This window comes from Camelus dromedarius, chromosome 27 (assembly GCF_036321535.1).
Source record: "Camelus dromedarius isolate mCamDro1 chromosome 27, mCamDro1.pat, whole genome shotgun sequence".
NCBI classification, from domain to species: domain Eukaryota; kingdom Metazoa; phylum Chordata; class Mammalia; order Artiodactyla; family Camelidae; genus Camelus; species Camelus dromedarius.
In genome coordinates this window covers 25,150,970-25,174,800 of record NC_087462.1, presented here as the reverse complement: position 1 = coordinate 25,174,800, position 23,831 = coordinate 25,150,970, and the positions used below count along the sequence as shown (strand labels likewise).

The window sequence follows — 23,831 nt, the reverse complement described above, 5'->3', positions numbered from 1 at the left end:
TGTGTAGGTCTTTTTTAATTTCTTTCATCAGCATTTTATAGTTTTCAGCATACAGACTCTGTACATATTTTGTTAAGTTTATACCTAACAATTTTGTTTTGTTTGAAATGACTAAATAGTAATGTTATGGTAAATGGACTGTAAATGTGTTTTTAACTTCAGGTTTCACCTGTTCACTGTAAGAGTATCAAAATATGGTTGGATTTTGTATTCTGCCACCTTGGTAAACTCAGTTATTATTGTAAATTGCTTAGGATTTTCTGTATAGACAATCATGTTATCTGCAAATAGTGACCATTTTACTTCTTCCTTTCCAATCTGAATGCCTTATTTCTTTTTCTTGCCTTACTGAACTGGCTAGAACTTCCAGTACTATGTTGAATAGTAAGAGTGTGCATCCTTGGCCTGTGCGCAGTCTTAGAGGAGAGGACTCAATCTTTCATTGTCAAATATGTTGTTACTGTCACATTCTGTAGATGTTTATTACCAAGTTGAGGAACGTTTTATTTCTCGTTTGCTGAGAATTTTTCTCAGAAATGGGCGCTGGATTTTGTCAAATGCTTTTTATGCGTCAGTTGATGAGACTATATGATTTTTTGTTTTCTTCTTTAGCCTGTGGTGGATTGCATTCATTGATTTTTGAATGTTGAGCCAGACTTGCATACCTGGAATAAACTACACTTAGTCTAGTCTTGTATATCTGGAATAAATCCTACTTGGTCATGGAGTATAATTTTTTGCGCATTGCTGGATTCAGTTGGCTAGTACTTTGTTGAGGATTTTTATGTCTCAGTTCATGAGAGATACTACTCTGTAGTTTTGAGAGAGTTGCAAGAAGTTAATTTCTTTCATGGTTAAAAGACTATTCATATTGTCTGTTTCATCTTTATTGAATTTTGGTTATTTGTGGGTTTTGAGGAATTGGCCTGGTTTTTAGATGTCGTCATATTTATGAACATAAATTTGTTCATAGGATTTCCTTGTTCTTTGAATGCCTGCAGTGTCTGTGGTGATATTGCCTGTTCATTCCTGATTTTAATCATGTGTATCTTTTTATCTTTGTAAGTCTTCCTAGAAATTTCTCAATTTTATTAATTTTTTAAAAATGCAAGCTCTTTAAAAATTTCATTTCTTAAAGATAGGAACTTAGATTACTTTTCTCTTTCTAATGTAAGAGTTTATTGCCATTTCTCTCTCAGCACTACTTTAACTGTGTCCCGTCTACTTGGATACCCTGTATTTTCATTTTCATTCAGCTTTATGTATTTTCTTCCTCTGAGATGCATGTGTTATTTCGAAGCGTGTTGTTTAGTTTCCACTTGTTTGGAGATTTTGCTGTTGTCTTAGTGTTACTGATTTCTAGTTCAATTCTGCTGTGATCAGAGAAATACTCTGTATGATTTCAGTTCTTTTAGATTTGTTGAGACTTATTTCATGATCTAGGATCTGGTCTGTCTTGGTGAATGTTTTATAGGTGCCTGGGGAAAATGTGTATTCTGCTGTTGGGTGGAGTGTTTTATAGATAGATGTCAGATCAGTGCACTCAGCTTGCTTCTGAGGTGGGGGAGTGAAGGTCACTTTCCCAGTGGGCCTTGCTGAAACCATCGTGGGAGGAGGGGTGCAGTTTTCCCATTGGCATTTGGCTAGAGTAGGAAGGGTGCAGCGCACTCTCCCTGGCCCTTCGGCTAGGGGAAGCAGGCTGTGTGTGTGTCGGCGTGGGGGAGATGGCGGGGTTCTGTTCCTGTTGGCTGTTGCAGATTGGAGGCTTCTGCAGCACCTTGTCTGGGCTATGTGAGAGGCCGGGGAACTCACCTCTAGGCGTTCAAGTCTCAGAGTCCCTGGGCAGCCCACCTCTTCTTTCTACCTTTCGGAGATGCCCTGTGCTCGTCTGTTGTGTTATGTCCAGGGCTTTTCTGGATGTGAGCTAGAGGAAGTGGCAGGAGTGGGGCTACTCCATCATGGCCCAGCTGAGAGGCCCTGTAGCATCTCACGCAGTTTGTGACTCAGACACAGGGTTGAAGCGCTGAAGGGATATTAGATGAAAGTCTTAACTGACCTAAAAATAGGCCATTTCATAGAAAGGATTATTGGATATGCATGTACGAAATCAAATTTACAGCCTTCAAATAGGATGTACCAGTTTTATGAGATTTTTGACAAAATGTGTAGACGTGAAATCGAGTTCTGATGAAGTGAAGGAATAAAGGGTCAGATTAGCACTAACAGAAGAACAGCATTTGCGTATTTATCATCAGAGCACCTGACAGTAAATTCTGTCTGATGTCGTTTGAGGAAAGCAGGTGTCAGCTGAAGCTCTTTGGCTTCTTGAAGGACAGCAGCTCAGCCCTGGAGTGCTCCGCCCTCTCTAACCAGTGACGTTACCTTCGTTTTTAAATTTAAAGTTTTAACCGATATAATACATGAACGTGATTTTTAAAAATAAATCGCACCGCGAAGTCTGGTTCCTTGCCCAGTCTGTTCCTCTTCCTAAGTCTCGTTTCCCAGCAACAGATCTCCTCTTTCAACACTTTTATCTGTTCCTTCTGTTACTAACGTCATATAATGAAGCAGCATGCTATACGCCTTTGTTTTAATAAATTAAAGATGTTTTTAAAATATATTGCCATTATGACAGACTAAAAGTAAAATGATCATCAGTAGCCCTGAAAGGGTGTTCTTGACATGAAAACCCGGTAATAGTGAGTTGAACATAGCACAACTCAAGGACCTTGGAAAAAGCGAATGATTTGTCCCAGGAGCCTGCTCTTTGACGGTGGCGCTTTAATTAGCGCCCAGCGTGGGGCCTGTGTTGATGAAGGACTCAGCGCAGTCACCATCTGGCGCAGACCACCAGCGGGAACTGGCTTCCCAGCGTCTGTTTCGTGGCTGGCTGCGCACAGACTTCCAAAAGCATCCGTCTTCAGACTCCAGTGTAGCGGAACGTAGTGCTCTGACCTTTGTTCCTCCTTCCGTTTTTTCCTAAGGTTGAGAAGTGCTTGATGAAATTTTTATGTGGCTTAAAAAGCTTAGCTTATTAAAGTTTAATAAAAAGGTGGCAGCAACTCAACTGGTTGAAACCTCTGGCTATTTTAAAAGAGAAGTCAGAAGTATTAGCAAAGAAAAAACAAAGTTTAAGGAGAGACATTTCCTCCCACAAACTGTCATCGTGAAGCAGTTCTTTCTACCGAATATGCTACCGAAGAAAGCCGTTCGTTGCAAATATCTTTCTAATAAGCACAGCGTAATGTACAAAATTGACACGATTTTACACGTGAAATAAGAATCTAATGCTTTGGCTTTTTAGTTTATCTTCCTGAAAACCTGTTCGATTGTATCTTAAGTACAGTGTTCAGGTACAGATAGCTCAGATGTGGCTGATGATAAACCTAAACGTCACCTTACTAATGAGACAGTGATTGTTATTTCACACAAGAGGATAGATGTTTGGTGTGTTTAATTGAAAAGGTGCCTAAGGTTTTTCTGAGAAATGTAAAACTTTTTCACAATTACATAGTTAATAATGCACGCTTAATCTCAAAGTAGTCAAGTTTGATTCCCAAACCAGAACAGTAAAATTTATATTTTACTGTAGAGGAATAAGGCAGTATAAAAAAATTCCATAACCTAAGACTGCCGAGTTTAGAAGGTGGTCTTGTGAAAAATTCCCTGTGAAGATGTATATGGTTTCTAAGGTATTTAAAACTCATTAAAACTTCTTGCCAAAGTGTATGTACCATACTCTTATACTTTATAAATATCTCAAGGTTTCTGAAACGAAATATGCTTTTAAATATTTTGTTAATTTGTTTATTATGTTTACTAGGGATTAACAATTCCAGAAAAGGAAAACAGATCTTTGAGCCAAGAGTGTATTATTTTTACCACTTTTTAAAAATAGTGCAAGTTCTCTGTCTTCTTTTTCATGTCCTGCTATTATGATCAGTTTACATAAATAAATGCCACTTTCTGTATATGGTGACTATATGGCCTTCTAAACATTATGTCAGGAGCTTAAGGTTTTGTTCTTCTAACACAAACTGTGCTCTTGAGATCAGAGTTGTCTCTGAGACATTCAAGTCTGCATCCTTGGGGTTTAACTTAGGGCCTAGCATGTGTCACAGTGACTCAGTTAACACTTAAATGGACTAAAGAATGAGCTTACATTCTATTGGGAAGGCAGACAGATGTAATCAAAATACTGTGTGATTGTAAGAGCTACTCTTTTTGGACAGAGTGATAATACTAGAGTGATATCACAGAGGAGGTGGTGACATTTGAGCTGAATTCTAGAGGATGAATAAGACTTCATCAGACAGAGACTGGGAGGAAAGTCAGGCAAAGGGATCCTTTTCCACAGAGCTGTGGACGGATGAAAGGAGAGACGGAAGAGTCGAATGGCATCAGAAATAATAGGAAGGAGACCTGGGACTGAACTGGTCCTGGGTGAGTGTATTGACCCTGAAAGGTGAAGGGCTTGCCTCTCACACTGAACAGTTTAGACTGTACTTTCTAAGCAGTAAGGAATCATCAGAGGGTTTTTAGCAGCGGAGTGATACGAGATTTTTTTTTTCTGATAGAAGAGGCTTGAGGAAAGAAATTCTTAAAGAGGAAACTATTGAAGAGCAAAGGAAAATAATATTAATAAAGCAAGGTTATGTGGAGAGCCAGAGGGAGGGATTGGAGCACAGACAGACGGTTACCTTGGAAAAGTGTTGGGGATACGTCTTTTCAGACAAAAAGGAAAAAAAAGGTAGTAGTGATGAGAGAGTGAATGAAAGAGAGTGCAGACTACAAGACAGTTTCGATCAGGGGAAAACTGTATTTACAGCACCTGGATTTCACCAGTGTCTAAAAGAAGAAAACCGTGTTACCTGCTGATACAGACCTAATTCTGTTCCTGTGGGAGAGTTCTGATGACTGAGATGAGCTTCGTTAAAGTGACCTGCCCTCAGTAGCTGTGAACCACCTGGCTTTGAGCAGATTATTCCTGTTAGATTAAGCAGTGTGAGTTGTTTTAAATTGTTTTCTACCAATTTAAAACTTTTGGACACTCTGCATCCAAATATAGAATAGCGTTCACACTGATATGTCTTTAACCAAGTGAAAGAAAGTAATCTGGGCCCTGATGATCAGTGTCGCTTCACATTTTATAATACGCGAAGTCTTTTAAGCATTTATAATGGAAAAAGAACTGGACCAGAAGGTCAGGAGACCTGAGGTTCTGGTCCCACTTGTGCTAACTTCAGATGGATCACTGCAGCTCTCTCTGGCTTTGGGTTTCCTCCTTTGTGAAACAGTGCGTCCCTGTGATTTTGTCCCTGTAATGTTGTGTGCGTGGCGAGGTGGAAGCTTGAGTAGCTTTTGTTACCTAACGTCAGAGGTACGGGGCATGTGAGGGGGTGGGTAGAGCGTTGTGGGAAGTGCTTTGGAAGGCAGGGTTGTGAGCCTCAGGCTTCACTGTGCAGAACAGTCATGTGGGGGCACTCCCCCCCTTCCTTCTCCTTCACTTTTGAAAACTGCAAATTCCCAAGACACCTCCCAGCTCCAGTCTTTTGAGGAAGTCTGCATAGGACATACGTACCAGCTCTCAATCTGGGCAAGTACATAAAATGATTATGAAGATTCCATGAGTCAGTACATGTGCAGGGCTTACCACAGCACCCAGCACACGGTGTGGACTGGGTAAATCTTAGTTCCTATAAATATCAGTATTACTCATATTAGTAAGTACCCAAGGTAGATTTAAAGCCCCACAGACTACATCTTTACAGTGATTTAATAGCATGGTAGTCAGATAAGGGAATCTTAAAAAAATGATCTTCACAAAAGGAATCTGTGCTTCATCTTAGATATTTTAGAGTCAGCAGGACGTAAATTGTGTTAAAAACCAAGAGGGGAGGAAGGGTGACTTTTAGACTGATTCAAGTAAAAGAACAAAGTCATAGCTGAGGTGTACCTGTCACAAAATATGGGAAATGTTGAGGGAGGTATTTAAAGCTCCAGGGATGATTCAGAAGAAGGTAGTAACACAGAAGCCAAGTTCGAAGAAAAATATTACCATGAAGATATTTGACATTATTATCAAACACAAGGAAGAGTCTTTTTTACTTTGCCACAGGAGGCTTTGAAGTTCAGAAGTGGAAGGGATGATACATCCAAATATTTGTGGGAGCTCTCTGACTGCGCACCACCTCACCCTTCGTGCGCTCAGATCAGCTTGCTGAAGCTGAGCGGCTCCCAGCAGCACCTGCTGCCTGCCCGTCTCTGGTCTCACGCGATGCCTCTGTCACAGCTAGTCACCCAGCTAGGAAGCTGGGACAGCTTCTCTGTTCTCTTGCCCCCGTTATCAGTCAGTCATTGGGTTCTGTCAGTTTTACCTCCTAAATCTTTCTTACTTTGTTCCCTCCACTTGCCTGACTGTTAATTGCCTAATTCAAGCCCTACTTACCTTTCTGAAGCACTAGACTCCACTGGTCTCACTGGTTCCAGTCTCTCCTGTGTCACATACATTCTTCTCTGGAGGTCAGATCTAAATTCTCCAGAATTCAGATCTCATTCTGGAACTCTTCTCTTTAAAATTCTTACATAGAATCTGATCTCTGCAAGATGGAAGCAGTGGGTATTTTTTTTAATCTTCCCAAATCTCTTTTAAAAAAGAAAAATACAAAGAGCAACTAGGAAAAACCCACAACAGCATCTCCAGTGATACCAAGCAGGGCATCTCCAAGAGCTCCTGGAACAGGAGTGGTCAGGCCAGACAGGCCAGCAGCAGCAAGAGCTGCACGGTAACTCCAGGAAAGGTAGCCGAGGGAAGGCAAGGAGAGTCCTAAGAGCCAGAAACCCAGAAATCCGAAGGAGAGGGCTTCCTTCACCCAGAGGGCAAACTTCAGCAAATAAATCTGAGAACTGGTGAAATAGAGGCACACCACAGACTCTACTTTGAAAACAAGTTGGGGGAAGACCCTGGAAACCCATTAAGGATTCTCAGGGGACACAGGACGATGGGGCAGACTCAGCCCTTGAGGCAGTCAGTAACACACATGAGCACACGTGCGCATACATACACTCAGCCCAAAAGCCAGACTCTTAATAAATATGTAGACGTTTCAGCTAAAGTCAGGACAAAACAGAACTGCCCGTATTCTGTTCTTCTATTCAGTATCGTGCTGTAGGTTCTGTCCCAAGCAGTTAGATGACAAAAAGCAACAAGATGTATAAGACTTGGAAAAGTATCTCTATTTTCAGCTGATACAAATGTCAGTCTGAAAATTCCAAAGGAATCAATGGAACAGCTACTACGAACAGGGTATAAAATTAACATACAGAAGTAATCAAAAGGTATAATGGGAGGGAAGGCACCATTTACAACTGAATGAACAGATGGACGGGCCAATCTAGGTATGAACTTTCAAACTGTAAAACTTGTATGAGAAAAACTCCAAAACACTCCTGAAAGATGTAGGTATATACTTAAACAACTGGAAAAGACACACCTTCTTCCTATTGAATGTAAACATTCAATACATTAAAGACATCAGTTCTCCCTGAATTCTTTCACAAGTTTAACTTAATCCAATAAAATCACCTTCAGGTATTTTGGGGGGTTAGATAGAGTACTTACGAAATTCATTTAGAAGAGAGTTAAAAGTCCATGAATAAACAGAACAATAGAACAAGATGCAAAATCCAAAAATAGACAAAACTGCATATGGAAATTTAACACAAAACATCATCCCAAATTAGTGGGGGAAAGGTGAACTTTTTAATAAATGATTGTGGGACAACTGGAAAAAACCAAAATCAGATCCTTTCCTCAGCTGTGCACCAGGGTAAATTTCAAATGAATCAGAGATCTAGTTATAAACAGTAAAACTACAAGTGTTAAAAGAAAACATGGGCTGAATTTTCCTTTTTGATGGAGAATTTGTAAACCTTTGAATTATAGCTCAAAATTCAGTAGAATAACAAAAATAAATGATAAATTTGACTATCTTTAAAGGAAAAAATAAAATTTTTAGAATAAGTGACAGGCTAGAAAAAGATATTTACAATTCATATTATAGACAGAGGGCTAATGACACTAATATATAAAGAAGACCTCACCTCCAAAAAAAGACTGAAAATCTGATAGGAAAAAAAAAATAGGCAAAAAGATAAGTAGTTCACTAAAAAGAAATGCAAATAGTTAACAGATGTTCAGCTGAACCATAAGTTAAATGTAACTTAAAACCATACTGAGACACCATTTCTAATTTATCTGTTTGGGAAAAAAGAATTTCTTAAGGTTTGACAACATACTTGCTTTGACAGGGTTGTTGGGAAAACAAGCATTCTCATATGCTGATGGGAGCACAAAATGGTACAGTTCCTGCGGTGAGGAAGCGGGGATTTGTAGTTATCCTGCAAAAGGCATGTGCTCTTGTCCTTTGTCTCATTAGTAACCTCACCCGTGAGAATGTAGCCTGATGGTAAACTTGAAAAAGTGAAAAATGATGTATTTGTTATACAGCTCGTTGTGATACTATTTATAATAACAAAAGACTTAAACTGTTCAAATGTCCCTCAAGTCCTGTTTGCTTAAATAAAGTAGTGCTCTACACATGAAATACTCTAAATGCAACGGAGCAGTGTATAGATGTAAAAGAGAATGGTGTTCTAAAGATCTCTGTATGTGCTGTGGGGTGACCTCTTGGTGCAGAACAGTTTTAGTATACCAGTTTATTGTAAGAAAGAAGGGGGACTGTGAAAACCCATAAATGTGGATATACATATTACATAGCTATATGTATACACATATATGTGCTTTTATTTTCAAAAGGAAACAATATAAGGATAAAGCAAAAACTAACAAAGAATTATTATTTGGAGGAAAGAGAACAGGGTGGAGGAGACGAGATGGGAGTGATACCTCCTTGTCCTGGTTTTATAATTTTAACTTTGGAATCATTGATGTGTTTTAGGTAATATTTTTTAAAAAGAAATGAAATCATCAAAATTGAAAATAAATGGAACCTAAATATATTTCAAGATGGTGGCATAAGCACATGGACAAAGCAGTTGTTTTAGGGGACCTTTTTTTGGACAGTGTGTATCTGCTGGGGTACATTCTGAGGATAAAAAATGTCTAAGCTGCATTTAGTAGCCTTGTTGTTAGTATTGATTGTTATTTTGAAAGTATTATATGTAATTGTAGGATAAAGCAAGTAATTATGTTAATGGTATTAGAAACCAAAATTTTCAGAGTAAGAGAAAAACATATTAACATTAAAGAAATTAAATAATGACCATATAACCTTATTTTGAATTGGAAATATAAGTATGAACTCCCGGTTTGTTTTTCTTTTTCTAAAAAGTACAGAGCTCCTCTGTCCATAGCAATGACAGTCCAGTAACAATGAGTACCTCTGTTTATAGAAAAGTTCCAGCTAGTAAGTGAATGACAGAATTGGAAAATTATTTTATATCCTTAATAAGATAATGAATCTCAGCCCTCACCCCATTCCACCCTCAAACTGCTCGAAGGTTGTTTTTAAGTACCATTTCCCACTTTAAAAAAATAAATAAATAACAGGGATCCTTGGGGAAAAGGCTTTTTCCAGGTTTAAGGCAGCAGATGTGTAAGAGGGATATTGTACCAGAAAGCAAGGAAACTATTAAAGACTTCTGTCAAAGGACTTGAGTGCCCTCTTAAAGGAACTCCCCATATCCAACGATGAGACCAAGCAATCAGGGAGTGATTACTGCAGTTGATTGAAACTAGAGGTTGTTAGTGGACCAATTTGTTATTTTGAAAATCACTTAAAAATTGATTCATCTGTTTTTCTGTACAGATTATATTGCGTAGTGGCCAGCTAGTGGTTGAGGGAAACTTCTTTATAGAAGAATTCCAGCTAATAAGTGAATTACAGAACTAGGAAATCACCGCTTTGTGACCCTCCGGGAAGTGACGGGTTTATAGTGGTCAGCCGGGATGCTGAAATCAGGTGAAGGACTGATGGGCGCTTCGTAATGGATGGATCAAGCTCTGAGGACCATCAGGCCCTCCTCTCCCCCCGCGACTCGGCACCGCCGCTGATTCTGAATCTGCAGAGCAAGGCCGCAGCTGGAGGTTTAGCCCCGCCTACTTGTGGGCTGGGGCTTGTGAGACACTCTTTCACCTGGTTTTGTTGAAGGTGTTTGGGGACTTGACTTTTACCCTTAAAATTTCTCTGTGCATTTTTAGAAGGAAATTTGTTAAGATTTTGAAATTCACCCTGATAGCATCACCTTGTCCCTGTTGAAGCCCACTCCATCAGGCTTTTCTTCCTGTCCTTCCACTGAACAGCTCTTGCCAGGGCCACCATGACCTCCACTTCCATCTCCAGCAGTCAGGTCTTAGTTCTTTTTATACTTGGTCTCAAACTTCATGCATCTGTCGGTTCTCTCAGATCTACCTTCAGAATGTGTGCTATACACTAACACTGAACAATCCAGAAAGGAAATTAAGGAAACAGTTCCATTTACAATAACATCAAAAAGAATGAAGTACTTAAGAATAAACTTAACCAAGGAGTTAAAAGACTTATGCTGAAAACTACAGGATGTTGCTGAAACAAATTAAAGATGCAAATAAATGGAAAGTCATACTGTGTTCATGGATTGAAAGACTTAATAGTGTTAGGATGTCAATACCACCCAAAGTGATCTGCAAATTCAGTGCAGTCCCTATCAAAATCCTGATGACTTTTTTGCAGAGATTTAAAAAAAAAAATCTGTCTTAAAAATTCATACAGAATCTCAAGGGACCCAAATAGCCAAAACAACCTTGAAAAAGAAGAACAAATTTGGAGAAAGACAACTTTCTTTGAGTTAAGAAAAACAAACTTCTTTATTTAATAACTTACAACAAAGCTACAATAATCAAAACAGTGTGGTTGTGGCATGAAGATAATGGAATGTCATTTAGAGCCCAGAAATAGACCTTCACATATATGTTCAAATGATTTTTGACAAGGGTGCCAAGATCATTCAATGAGGAACAGACCGTCTTTTCAACAGATGGTACTGGGAAAACTGGATATCCACGTGCAAAAGAATGCAGTTGGATTATTACCTTACACCATGTACAAAAATTAATTTGAAATGGGTCAGAGACCTTAAGAGCTTAAACTATAAAACTATAAAATCATTGGGGAAATGCTTCATAACAGTGGATTTGGCAGTGATTTCTTGGATATGACACTGAAAGTACAAGTAATAAAAAATACAGATAAATTGGACTATATCAAAATTTGAAACTTCTGTCCATCAAAGAACACAGAAAAGAATGAAAAAGCAACCTACAGAATGGGAGAAAATATTTCCAAATCATGTATCTGACAAGGGGTTAATATCCAGATTATATAAAGAACACCTACAACTCAACAACGACAACAAAAACCCTGATTGTTTTAAATGGGCAAAGGACTTAAAAACACATTTCTCAAAAAGAGATCTTACAAATTGCCAATAAGCGCATGAAAAGATGCTCAACGTCACTAATTATTAGGGAACTTCCAATCGAAACCACAGTGAGATACCGCTTCACAACCATTAGAGCTAATGTCAAAAAAAAAAAAAAAACAAGCAAACGATAAATATTTGTGGATGAGGAGAAACTGGAGCCTTTATGCATTGCCTACAGGAATGTAAAGTGATGCAGCCACTGTGGAAGATGGCATAGCAATCCTCAAAGTGTTAAACGCAGAAACACCGTGTGAGCCAGCAGTTTCCCTCTGGGTATATACCCAGAAGAACTGAAAGCAGAATCTCAATGAGATTAGTTTATACCTTTGTTCAATAGCAACTGTGTTCATAGTAGCCACAGGTGGAAGCAATTTGGGTGTCCATCAGTGGGTGAGTGTATAAAGAAAATGTTTTATATATATAAATATACAATGGAATATTATTCAGCTTAAAAAGGGAGACAATTCTGACACATGCTCCAATGTGGATGAAGCTGGAGGACGTTATGCCAAGTGAAACAAACTAGTCACGAAAAGGCCAATACTGTGTGATCCCTGACTTACGTAAGGCACCTCAAGCATCAGACTCAGAGAGGGAACGTAGAATGTTGGCTGCCAGGGCCTGACGGCTAGGAGGAGGGAGTGCTGTTCAGTGGATGTAGAGTTCCAGTTTGGAGATTTGATGCATAAATACGTGAATGTACTTAACACTACTGAAGTGGACACTTAGAGGTGGTTAAGATGGTAGATTTTGTGTTATGTGTTTTTACCACGGTTAAAAACTTTTTAAATTTGTAAGATCTTTGTCTACATGAAGAAATATGATGACAGTGTATGGTGGGGTTATAAGTACGTATAAGTAAAATGGATGACAACAATAGCACAAAGGCTGAGAGGGAAGAAATGAACGAATGCTACTGGAAGGCTCTTACGCTGTATGTAAAGCGCTATATCACCTGAAATCAGACTGTGGTGAGTTAACGTATACTTAAACCCCAGGGTAACCACAAAATAACACGACAAAGAGTTGTAGCTAAAGCCAACAAAAGAGATAAATGGAATTTTTTTTTTAAATACTCAACCCTAAGGAAAACGGAAAAAGCAGGAAAGGGGAATAAAGAACAGGTGGGACAAACAGAGACAAATACCAAAATGATGAACATAAACGTAGTCATATCAATAACCACGGTGAAGTATATGGTCCAGACACCAATTAAAAGAGATTCACAGCATGGGTAAAAAGCAAGACCCAACCATACACTGCCTGCAAGAAACCTACTTTAAATATAAAAATACAGATGGATTAAAAGGATGAAGAAAGCTATAACATACCAACACAAATCAAAACAAAGCTGGAGTGGCTGATTAACATCAGGAGATTTCAGGGCAAACTGATTGCCAGGGATGAAAGTTACTTAATAATAAATGGGCAGTTCAAGAGGACATTACACTTAAACCTTTATGAACCTAATAACAAAACTTCAAAATATATGAAGCGAAAACTGATAGACCTGCAGTGAGAAATAGACAAGCCTGCAATTATAGTCAGATTTCATTACTCCTCTCTCAATAATTGAAAGAGTTAAGTAGACAGAAAATCATTGAGTATGTAAAACACATAGTCAACTAAGTTGACTTCATTGATGTTTATAGAACACTCCATCCAACAAAAGCAGAATATACATCCTTTTGAGGTGCTCTCTGGGACATAAAACAAGTCTCAAATTTTAAAAAGATATCAAGTCATGGGGAGAGGGTAGAGCTCAGTTGGTAGAGTGCTTGCTTAGCATGTGCAAGATCCTGGGTTCGATCCCCAGTACCTCCCCTTTAAAAAAAAAAAAAAAAAAGATTTAGAGTCATACAGAGTATGTTCTCTGATCTCATGGAATTAAGTTAGAAATCAATAACAGAAAAATCTCTGGAAAACCTCCAGATATTTAAAACTAACTTGTAAATAACCCATGAAATAAAGAAGAAATCAAAAGGGAAATTAGAAGGTCATTTGAACTTAAAGAAAATGAAAACACAGTATATCAAAATTTTAAAGATGCCACTAAAGCAGTTTCTGTATTAGAGAAGAAGGTCTGAAATTAATACTCTCAGCGTATACCTTAAGAAACTGGGGGGAGAAGACCAAATTAAACCAAAAGTAAGCAGAAGAAAGGTAATAAGAAATGTCAGAGCAGCAGTTGGTGAGCTAGAAAACAGGAAAACAGTAGAGAAAATCAGTCACACAAAGAAAATAAATTGATAAGCCTCTGGCCAAACTGATCAAGAGAAGAAGGGAAGGCACAAATTAGCAACATCCAAAATAAGAGATGACGTCACTACGGAACACAGGGGTAATGAGGAAACCTTGTGAACAACTTTATGCCCATAAATTGGACAACTTCTATGAAATGAATGAATTCCACGAAAGTCACTAGTGACCTCGTTCAAGATAAACAGATAAATTTAAGGAAGTTAAATTTGTAGTTTTAAACTTCCCCAAAAAGAAATCTTCATGTACAGGTGGTTTCTGGTGAGTTCTAAGAAAAATTTAAGGGAGAAATAATAATTCTGTACAAACTCCAGAAAATTTAAAAAAGCAGAAGTATTTCGCATTTCATTCTGTAAAGCCAGCATCATCCTGATACCAAAACCAGACAAAAACATTACAAAACAGAAAGCTACAGGCCAGAATAACTTCTGAAAATAGATTCAAAAATTCTAAACAAATTTTAACAAATCATATCCAACAATATACAGTAAGAATAATTCATCATGACCAGGTGGCATTTATCCCAAGAATGCGGGTTGATTTAACATTCAGAAATTAATCAATGTAACTTACCATATTAACAAATAAAGAAAACCATATGATGTCAGCAGATACAGGAAAAAAACAGTTACCAAATCCAGCATCTATTCCTGATTAAAAACTCTTAGCAGGGTGTCCCAGACAGTGCAGGGTCTTGGAGGGGGAGTAGGGGGCAGCTGGCCAAGCATGGGCTGACCTGCAGCATCCCCAGTCTCTCCGGGACGGCCTGAGTGGACAGGCCCCCAGACGGCCGGCTCAGCACGTGGGACTCACCTCTCTGAGGCCCTCTGTGGGCCCCGAGCCAGAGGAAGACCTGGCTGGGGGAATGATAGGCTTCTCCTGGCTGAGCCCCTCTACGTCTAGAAGCCAAGGGCCCAGGACAGAGCCAGACCCTGTGAGCTGAACCAAGAGAAGTATTAGGCTGATGACAACGTGAAGATCGTCTGCCTAGGGAGAGCACCATGGGCAAGTCCAGATTCATGGTGAGATTTCTCATAGATGGATTTCAGCAACATCAGCTGTCCACGTACACCCTGACCCTGTGTAATAACACGGCCATGGTGGACGGTAAGACCATCCTTGTGGACTTTGAGGACACAGCAGGCCAGGAGTGGTTCCAGAGCACACACACCTCCTACCACAGGGCCCTCGCCTGCATCATGGTGTTTGATGTGCAGAGGAAAGTCACCTACGGGAATCTGAGCACCTTGAGAAATGGAGCTTTGGAAGTTCATGCTGGAGATCCCATGCATCAGGTGGCCAGTAAAATTGATGGTGACCCAAAAAAGCTTCAGTTTTGCCTGGAAGTTCTCCCTGCCCCTGTACTTGGCCTCAGCTACTGATAGTACCGTCACAAAGCTTTTCAACGATGCACTGCAGTTACCTGTGTCTTAAAAAAGAGCACCCTGTACACTTCATGGACGAGGTTTTGCAGGAGTTTCAAAACTTTGGAAACAGGAGGAGGAGGATACACTCGACTGAGAAGCAGTGGGGCAGCAGTGAGAGCCCACTCCCTCCCCAGTCAGAGAGGGGATCTTCCTGCCGGCTTGTTGGGAGTGGAGGCTTTCCCTTCAGCAACTCAGTGGAGAAAGGACAGCCTTTTCAACAAATGGTGCTGGAACAGGTATATATCATATGGAAAAAAAAAAAAAAGAACTTGTGTGTCCATACCTTGCACCATATACAAAATTAACACAAAATGGCTCAGAGGCCTATATATAAAGCAATAAAACTTCTAGAAGAGAAATGGTGAGGGGGAAGTTTGTAACCTTGGGATAGGCAAAGATCGCTTAGATGTGACACCAGAGCACAGTCCACAAATGAAGAATTGATAAACTGACTTCGTTAAAAACTTCTGCCAGAGTGAGAAGACATATGCAAAGGGAGCTATGTCTAGAGTGTGTAAAGTACTCTCAAGCCAGTAACAGACAATTCAGTAGTGGGGCGGGCAGTGTGTAGCTCAAGCAGTAAGGCACATGCTTGGCACGCACGAGGTCCTGGGTTCAATCCCCAGGACCTCCTCTAAAAATAAATAAACAAGCCAACAGACCAACCTAATTCCCTCCCCTCCACCAAAAAGTAAAAAAAGTAAAAAAAAAAAAAAAGGAATTCAGTAGAGAAATGGGCCAGAGATTCTAACAGACACTTCGCCAGAGAAGATACACAGATGGCAAATGAGTACATGAAAAATGCTCAACACCATTGGTCCTTAGGGAAATGCAAAGTACAGCCCCAGTGAGGTACCACTGTGCACCTGTGGGAATGGTTACAATCAGATGATAAAGACTGGCCATACCATCTCTATCGAGTCACCTGTCTTTTTGAATTAGAGTTCCCTCTGGATATATGCCCAGGAGTGGGACTGCTGGATCATACGGTAACTCTATTTTTAGTTTTTTAAGGCACCTCAATATTGTCCTCCACAGTGGCTGCACAAGTTTACATTTCTCACCAGCAGAGTAGGAGGGTTCCCTTTTCTCCACACCCTCTGAAGCATTTATTATTTGTAGACTTTTTAATGATGGCCATTCTGACTGGTGTGAGTTGATGCCTCATTGTAGTTTTAATTTGCATTTCTCTGATTAGCGATAAAGAATCTGAAAAAATAAATAGGTACGTATATGTATAACTGAATCGCATTGCTGTATAACTGAAACTAATGCTGTAAATCAACTACACTTCAATAAAAAATAATAATTAAAAACAACAACAAAAAGACTGGCTATACCAAGTGTTGGCGAAGGGGTAGGGTTTTCATACACTGCTGGTGGAAATGTAGAATGCTACACTCACTTCCAAAAACACTTTGGCAATCTCTTTAAAAAGTAACACACGCCTGTCATGTTAGCCAGCCTTCATAGCCGTTGGCCCCAGAAAAAAGAAAGTGTGTGTCCTTACAAAGACCTGTACACTGTTTGTAGAAGTAAAGAATGTTATTTTTAGCTTTATTCATTACAGCCAAAACTGGAACACAATACAGATGTCCCATCAACAGGAAAAAGGATAAGTAAATTGTGGCATATATGTATATATATATATAGAGAGAGAGAGAGAGAATATGTACATCTAATATATACACATATATTAATATGTAATATGAGATATAATAGTGATATGTAATAGTGAGCTATTACATAGCATGAGAAAGAAATGAACTGTTGATGCATGCAGCAACATGGATTAATCTCAAGATAATTGTGCCGAGTGAGAGAAAGCAGGCACAGCATAGCACACGCACCATCATTCCATTTATATAAAGCTCCGCAAAACACAAACTGCAGTAGCAGAAGGCAGATCGTGGGGGATGAAGCAGAAGGGAGGCCAGAAGAAGGGACTAGGAAAGGGGCACAAAGGAATTCGGTAATCATGGTGGTTTCATGGGTCAAGTTAAACATCACATTGTACCCGTTATGCAGTTTAAGTCTATTATATCTCTCTAAGGCTGTTTGAAAAAATATATGTGTGTATATGATAGAGGGGACTCGGATTAAAAGCATCTGGAGACCTAGAAACCAAATCCCATGTTTGGACTTCGTATCCTGATTCGAGCAAGCTGACTATCAAGTGAAGTTCTGGGGACAGCTGGGGAAATAGTCTGAGTATTAGATTATGTTGATGATTGTTAATTTTGTCTCGTTAGACAATGGCACCAAACAAAAACCCGTATCTGTAAGACATAGTTCACTTTGGGTGGCGATGGGTGAAATCATACAGTGCTTGTGATATGCTTTGAAATCCTCTAGCACAGTAAAGGGGGGGGTGGAAATTCATGAGGACTATAGGTAAAATACTGATCATTGAAGCTTGATGATGAATACAGCTAGAGGTTCATTATATTTTTTTCTTTTGTGTGCTTTAAAATTCCTCCTAAAATTTCACGTCGTTTTTGTTTTTGTGTTTTCCTCGGGATAGAGTGCAAGGTCTCCCTTTGTTTCAGCCTCCACCGTAGTCCTTCGCCCTCACCGTCTGCCTCCCGTCACGGTTTGAGGTCTGTTATGTGCAGGGTGGCCCTCTGTCCCAGGATGTCTGGGGCAGTCATGGTCAGCACCTGTTGCTCCAGTGTAATTATTGTAGGGCTCTCTGACTCTCAGAGCATCTAACTTGGACGATTAAATGTCACTCTACTTATGTCAAACTGTTAATTACCTTCACCTACCTGTGCTTCACACCCACTTGTCTTTACTGGATTATTCCTTTGTCCAGAATCCCCATTTCTACCTCAGTGAGTTCCTTGCCTAACTCCTTCCTACTCACTTTTCCTAGCTAGCTAAGCTCAGGCTTCGTTTACTCAAAGCCTTCCCTGGCACTCCTCCTCCGCCCTGCCCCGCCCCACCTTACCAGGGTGCCTCCTTTGTGCTGCCACACCGCTCGGGCATGCTCTGCTGTACAGCACTCAATTAAAATATGTTTACTAGTCTGTGCTCCAATTCAGTTAGCGTTTCAACGTCTTTTCATCTTTGGGGTCCTTGGTGTCTTAACAGTGCTGGCGGTGTCTGCAAAATGCTAGATGAATTCAGCCTTAGCGATTTCCTGACCGAACCCTCTCAGATAAATGAGAAAAACCCAGGCCTGGGAAGGTAAATGCACCTTCCTGAGATCCCAAAGCAGTAGCAGGGTCAGAAGGAGAGCTCACAACTGCATCCCTTCTCCCACACATGGTGATGTGACAAGCAATTTTAAGGGCGCATTTGATGTTGTCCTTTCACAAAGACGGAGCTTATGTATCTAATGGTGGTCGTCCTTGGAGCAGAACAGAATAGCTGTCGGGACCCTGGTAGCAGCTCTGACATGTACAAGAATTAGATGTTGACAGTGCTGTAATATTTCAAATGCTTATTAAATACAAAATGCAGTGGGGATTATGACACCTGGCTTTTTCACTGTGTACATTTACTCACCAGAATGCTAAACCTAGGGGGAAACTGCCAGTTTTTCTGATTTTTTAATTGTTTTTTAAGAATCTTCTCACGTGATATGACATGGAAAGTAACGTAGGGTAATAGGGACTTCGTGCATTTAATTTTCTTAAAATACAGGACATCATCTAAAGTACACAGACGTTAACTAGGCTTATTGTGGTCGTTTCAGAATATACACAAACGCTGAATCATTATGTTGTACACCTGAAACTAATGTAATGTGTATATCAATTACTTTAATTTTTTAAATGTAATAAAATAATTGTCAGCTGTAATATCAAGAAAAGAAGAAGAAGAACGCCGAGAGATCTTGCATTTTAATGTCTGTTTTTCTTTGCAATTTTCATAGCGTCGCCTTGGAGATGCAGCCAAGAAAGCCATCAGCAAATTGACAACCAGAACCGTAAAAAAGGGTGACAAGGTACAGTGGTGAAATCACTCTCGATGCTGTACAGACAGCGAAGCGTTTTGCCTTTGAATCGGGAGGGAGGGGATGTGCCCTGACCGTTTACTTGGGTCTTGTCTGTTGGATTATCCTTCTTCAAGCGTGCTAGCTGAGCTCTGTTCTAACCAGCTTCTCTTTGAAGTCTTGTTCTTGGCATGCCTGCCATGTGGAGGCCCTCTGTTCAGTTCCCTGATTTTCCTGGACTTAAGTGCTCTTGTCATTATAGCTTCACTGGACTACTTACAGGTTCCCTAGCTGTGGTGTCCAGCAGTTTTCTTTCGCTGAAGCCTGGCATCCTTCGGGGAAGAGCTCTCCGTAGCCAGGAACGTGCGTTCTCTGCCTGTGCTTCCCGCGAACTCGCCTCTGTCTGGTGTTTTGGTTCTTCACCGGTTCACTAGAGAACTGGCGGCCCACATTTCAAGGGAGTGGTGGTTAGCAAAGTGTTCTCCGTACGGTGGGCTAAGCAGGTTGAAAGAACACAACATGGGGCCTGGTGGCTTTGGGGACCAAATCAGAGCAGCAGTGATAGCAAGAGGCTACCTGTGGCCGAGACCACCGGCTCGAATTCCCCAGTCGGATCTCAAGTTGCAGTAGAGCCCTGCTTCTGCTCTCTAAGGACAGCATAGCAGCGGGACGTCAGACCCTGTGCTCAAGGTTATCTAGAGTGAAAACACTGCACCTCTGAAGGGATAGAACCAAAATTGTCTTCTGCCCCAAAACCAACTCTGATTTTTTTTTAACAAGGAGCCCTGGAGGGATAATTACAAGTGATTCTCCATCCTCTTAAGTTTTACCACGGTTTTGACTTTTCTCATTTTCCTTCCCACTGCCGTGACACCCCACATCTGGTTTTCCATGACACAGAAGGTTGGAAGCATTTTCAGTGAACTTCATGGTACACTGGGGAAAGAAGAAAGTAAAAATCCTTACAGAAATATAGGCAGCGTTGGAACAGCTGCACTTTAACCTCGGAGGAGGGGTCACCCGTATAAACGCTTTCTTGACCTGGTGGCCTTCAGCTGCCACATGAATCTGAATGTCCACAGAGCTGGTCTGACCTAACCATCCTGCTTTGTCCCCTGTGCTAACACGGAACCCTCTTTCCTTATTAAAGCCAACGCTGCTAGTTTGTGCCTCCTAGACCCATCGAGAGTTGTCCCACTGCGTTTCAGTCCAAGGGTGGTGATGTGGCAGTCAGTCTTGCCTTTTCTGGCTCAGGCTCCTGGTGGTGCTCCATTTTATGACAGCTCTGGGGAAGCCTGCCTCAGCCCAGAGGAGGACGGAAGTCAGTGACCCTGGGTGACCAGACACCTGGCTGACTCCTCCTGACTCTTGATAAAGACCTGGTATAGAGTTGAGTCCATGATGGTTCCCCACCCCAAATCTGTGACCAGACACACAGCTCCCATCCTTGGAGGGGGGTGGTCTCTGGATAACGGTCTTTTGGGGGCTCTCCATCTTTTCTGTCAGCACTTAGCTATGTGGTCCAGTGAGCCTCCTGATGAGAATCCAGTGAAACCTGCCCAGACTGGAACAGTGATGCAGCAGAGTGAGAAGACAGGAGGGTCCAAGGGGACAGCTGATTTGAATCTTGAAAAAAAAATTAGCGTCTTGTTCTAAGACATTTCACAAACAGAATTAGTATTAATTGTTACACCATAGTAAAAGCAAAATAGGTATGATTTGGGCCAATACAGTTAAGCAAATAGAAACATACTACATTTTTGTTTACAACCTTCCCTTTATAATCACCTGTGTATCATCGTTGCCACAGGAGGACTCTTGGCCGCTCAGGCACCTCTGGCTGCAGCGTGTGACTTCTGTTCTGTGCCTTTCATTTCAGGAGACAGACCCAGACTTCGATCACTGCGCAGTCTGCATAGAGAGCTATAAGCAGAACGATGTTGTCCGGATCCTCCCCTGCAAGTACGTCACCTTTTCTTTGTTTAAAAAAGAGCGATACTAATGTGACTCGTATGCCTCCCTCGTTTTTGAGAGCCACCTCACCCACGGCTTTTCTGGCAGCGGGGGGCCCGGCTACGCAGGCAGCGAGCTGGACCACCGCAGCAGGAACTGACTGCGGAGCCTTCTCTAGTGGAGAAGCGGGCACAGCCGGCGGGCACATCAGGGGCTTGAAGGCATGGAGGTCGGGAATTTTTTTATTTCTGTGACTTGTGTGGGTTTCAGAACTAGCCACTGTTCCTCTTCTTTTATTTTATTTTTTTTATTGAGGTATAGTCAGTTTACAATGTGGTGACAATTTCTGATGTGCAGCACAATGCTTCAGTCATACATGAGTATATATATATTCATTTTCAGGTTCTTTTCCACTGTGAGCTACTGCTATACAGTATAAACCTGTTTATCTGTTTTATTTATACCACTCAGTAGCTGCAAATTTCGCACTCCCATTTTATCCCTTCCTACCCCTGCCCCACCCCCAGGCAACCACAAGTCTGTTTTCTATGTCTGTGAGTCTGTTTCTGTTTTATATATAAGTTCATTTGTCTTTTTTTTTTTTAGATTCCACATATGAGTGATATCATATGGTATATTTCTTTCTCTTTCTGGCTTACTTCACTTAGAATGACAATCTGCGGGTCCATCCATGTTGCTGCAAATGGCATTATTTTATCATTTTTATGGCTGAGTAGTATTCCATTGCATAAATACACCACGACAACTTTATCCAGTCATCTGTTGATGGACATTTAGGCTGTTTCCATGTCTTGGCTATTGTAAATAGTGCTGCTGTGAACATTGGGGTGCAGGTGTCTTTTTGAATTACGGTTCCCTCTGGATATATGCCCAGGAGTGGGATTACTGGGTCATATGGTTCTCTTCTTTTAAATCAGAGTACATCACTAGGCCCTCCAGTAAAGCCCCAGAGGTGTTCGCTTGGCACTGGGTACCAGAACTCTAGGGCTTGACTTAAATATTTCCATGAACCTGTGCTGTGTAAAGTGGGGGGCACTGGTGTGTTGCTGTGTACCTGCCCTACGTCAGGTACTCTGCTCTGTTCGGTTTACATTTACTCTGTCCTGTAAGAGGGTCCGTGTTTCTCTCCCCGTTGTCCATCCAGTGAAGGATGGTGAAGTCCATAATGGATCTGCCGGGGTCACACAATTCAGAAATGGCTGGGCCAGTACAGAGGTCTGCCTTTGTATTATTTTTGCTTTTTACGTGGGGCCACGTCCCTCCCTCCAAACGGAGGTATTCGCCTGTAGTTTGGTGCCCTAAAAAGAGCAGATGTTCTTTATAAGCGCGTGGATGTCTGACACGGTGCTGTCCCAGGCTGGGGAGTATGAAACAATAAGATGCACAGTTATGAGCAGTGGCTGGAAAACCATGAAGTCACCTGCGGAGGAGCCTCAGACAAGAGACTTTTCCTCTTCTTTCTCCCCTCGCCTTTAAACACGTCCACACCACTCCCGCCTTCCAGTAACGCGGAACGTGTGAGTGAGCCAGACATCCGGTGGTCGTGGTCTCCGTGAGGCTGCTGGTATTATCTTATTTATTCACAAAGTCATGTATTTACAGCCTAGAGAGAGCTTTAAAAAAATCGTTGAACTTAAGAATAATTTCATATACTAAAACAGAAAACCAAAATTCTAGAAGTCAGGTCATTCTAGTTTACATATAAAGGGAAATCTATAAAACTCAATGTACGCTGTTCTATAGAAAACTAAATTGTGTAATTACCAGTTTTTCCAGTCTTAAAGCATGAGGCTAAAGGAAATACAGTTGACCCTTGAACGACGTGGGTTTGACCTGCACCTGGAATTTTGTCAGTGGTAAATTCTGCAGTCCTGCGTGGTCAGCAGTTGGCTGGATCTGCAGATGCAGAACCGTGGATACGGAGCGCTGATTACAAAGTTGTATGTTCATTTTCAGCTGCATGGGCTGTCAGCACCCCTGACCCCCCACATTGTTCAAAGGTCAACCCTACAAATCAGGAGAACGATCAAGAGGAAACATTATAAAGCATAATCAGCTTTCACTTGCTTTTACAAAGTGTTTTTACCTGCACAGATGTCTTCCGGCACTGGAATGACTAGGAATAAGCCAAGTCTTTCCAAAGTGCCTTCCTGTCTCAGTCCAGGGTCCCCTGGCACCACCTGGGCAGTGAAGGCCCCCACTGCCAGCGGTGGTTATTTGCAGGCGCCAGCGTCTCCCTCGGGGGGGCTCCTGCTGGAAACAGACTGTGCTGGGACGTTTGCTGCCTGTTCTCTCTGACCCTCAAGCATTGGGTTTTGGAAAGTTTCATTCTTGGTTCTATTTTTTCCTTCCAAACCCGACTTTGCCTCAGAATCAGTGGGGAGCCCTGGGCGTGTTTATTTCTCATTAAGTGCCTGGGTGACTGATGCTGCAAGGCCCCACCGTCTGTTGAAGTGCAGAGCTCTGCTTGGTCGTAGCCCTTTTGGTGGCTGCACCTCCCCGCAGAGGAGTGGCCTCAGCCTTCATGTTCATGGTCCGCTTTTGAGTATTAGGATTTGGCAAACTTGACAGTGTTTCTTTGCACTTGTAGTTAGGGCACTGCTCACCTGGCTGACTTGAGTTCCGAGATCCTGGTCTGGACTGTCCATGCCCACTGCCCTGACACCCCTCTGCTTCAGGGCAGGCGGCAGCTTTCTCCGTGTTGCACACCCTGCCCTGCACACATTTCCCCTCCCTGAAATTGTGAC

At 41.3% G+C, this 23,831-nt stretch overlaps 1 protein-coding gene and 1 pseudogene across 2 annotated transcripts in view; both read left to right on the top strand.

Moving 5' to 3' along the window:
• The window catches only part of RNF130 (ring finger protein 130), an 87,003-nt gene that overhangs the window by 45,357 nt on the left and 17,815 nt on the right, over positions 1-23,831 (top strand). For both annotated transcript variants that reach the window (XM_064480182.1, XM_064480181.1), the window contains exons 4-5: positions 19,051-19,122; positions 20,990-21,072. In XM_064480182.1, coding sequence (XP_064336252.1) covers positions 19,051-19,122; positions 20,990-21,072 — 155 coding nt within the window. The remainder of the gene's footprint in view (positions 1-19,050; positions 19,123-20,989; positions 21,073-23,831) is intronic.
• Positions 13,802-19,122, top strand: LOC116148491 (rab-like protein 2A; annotated as a pseudogene).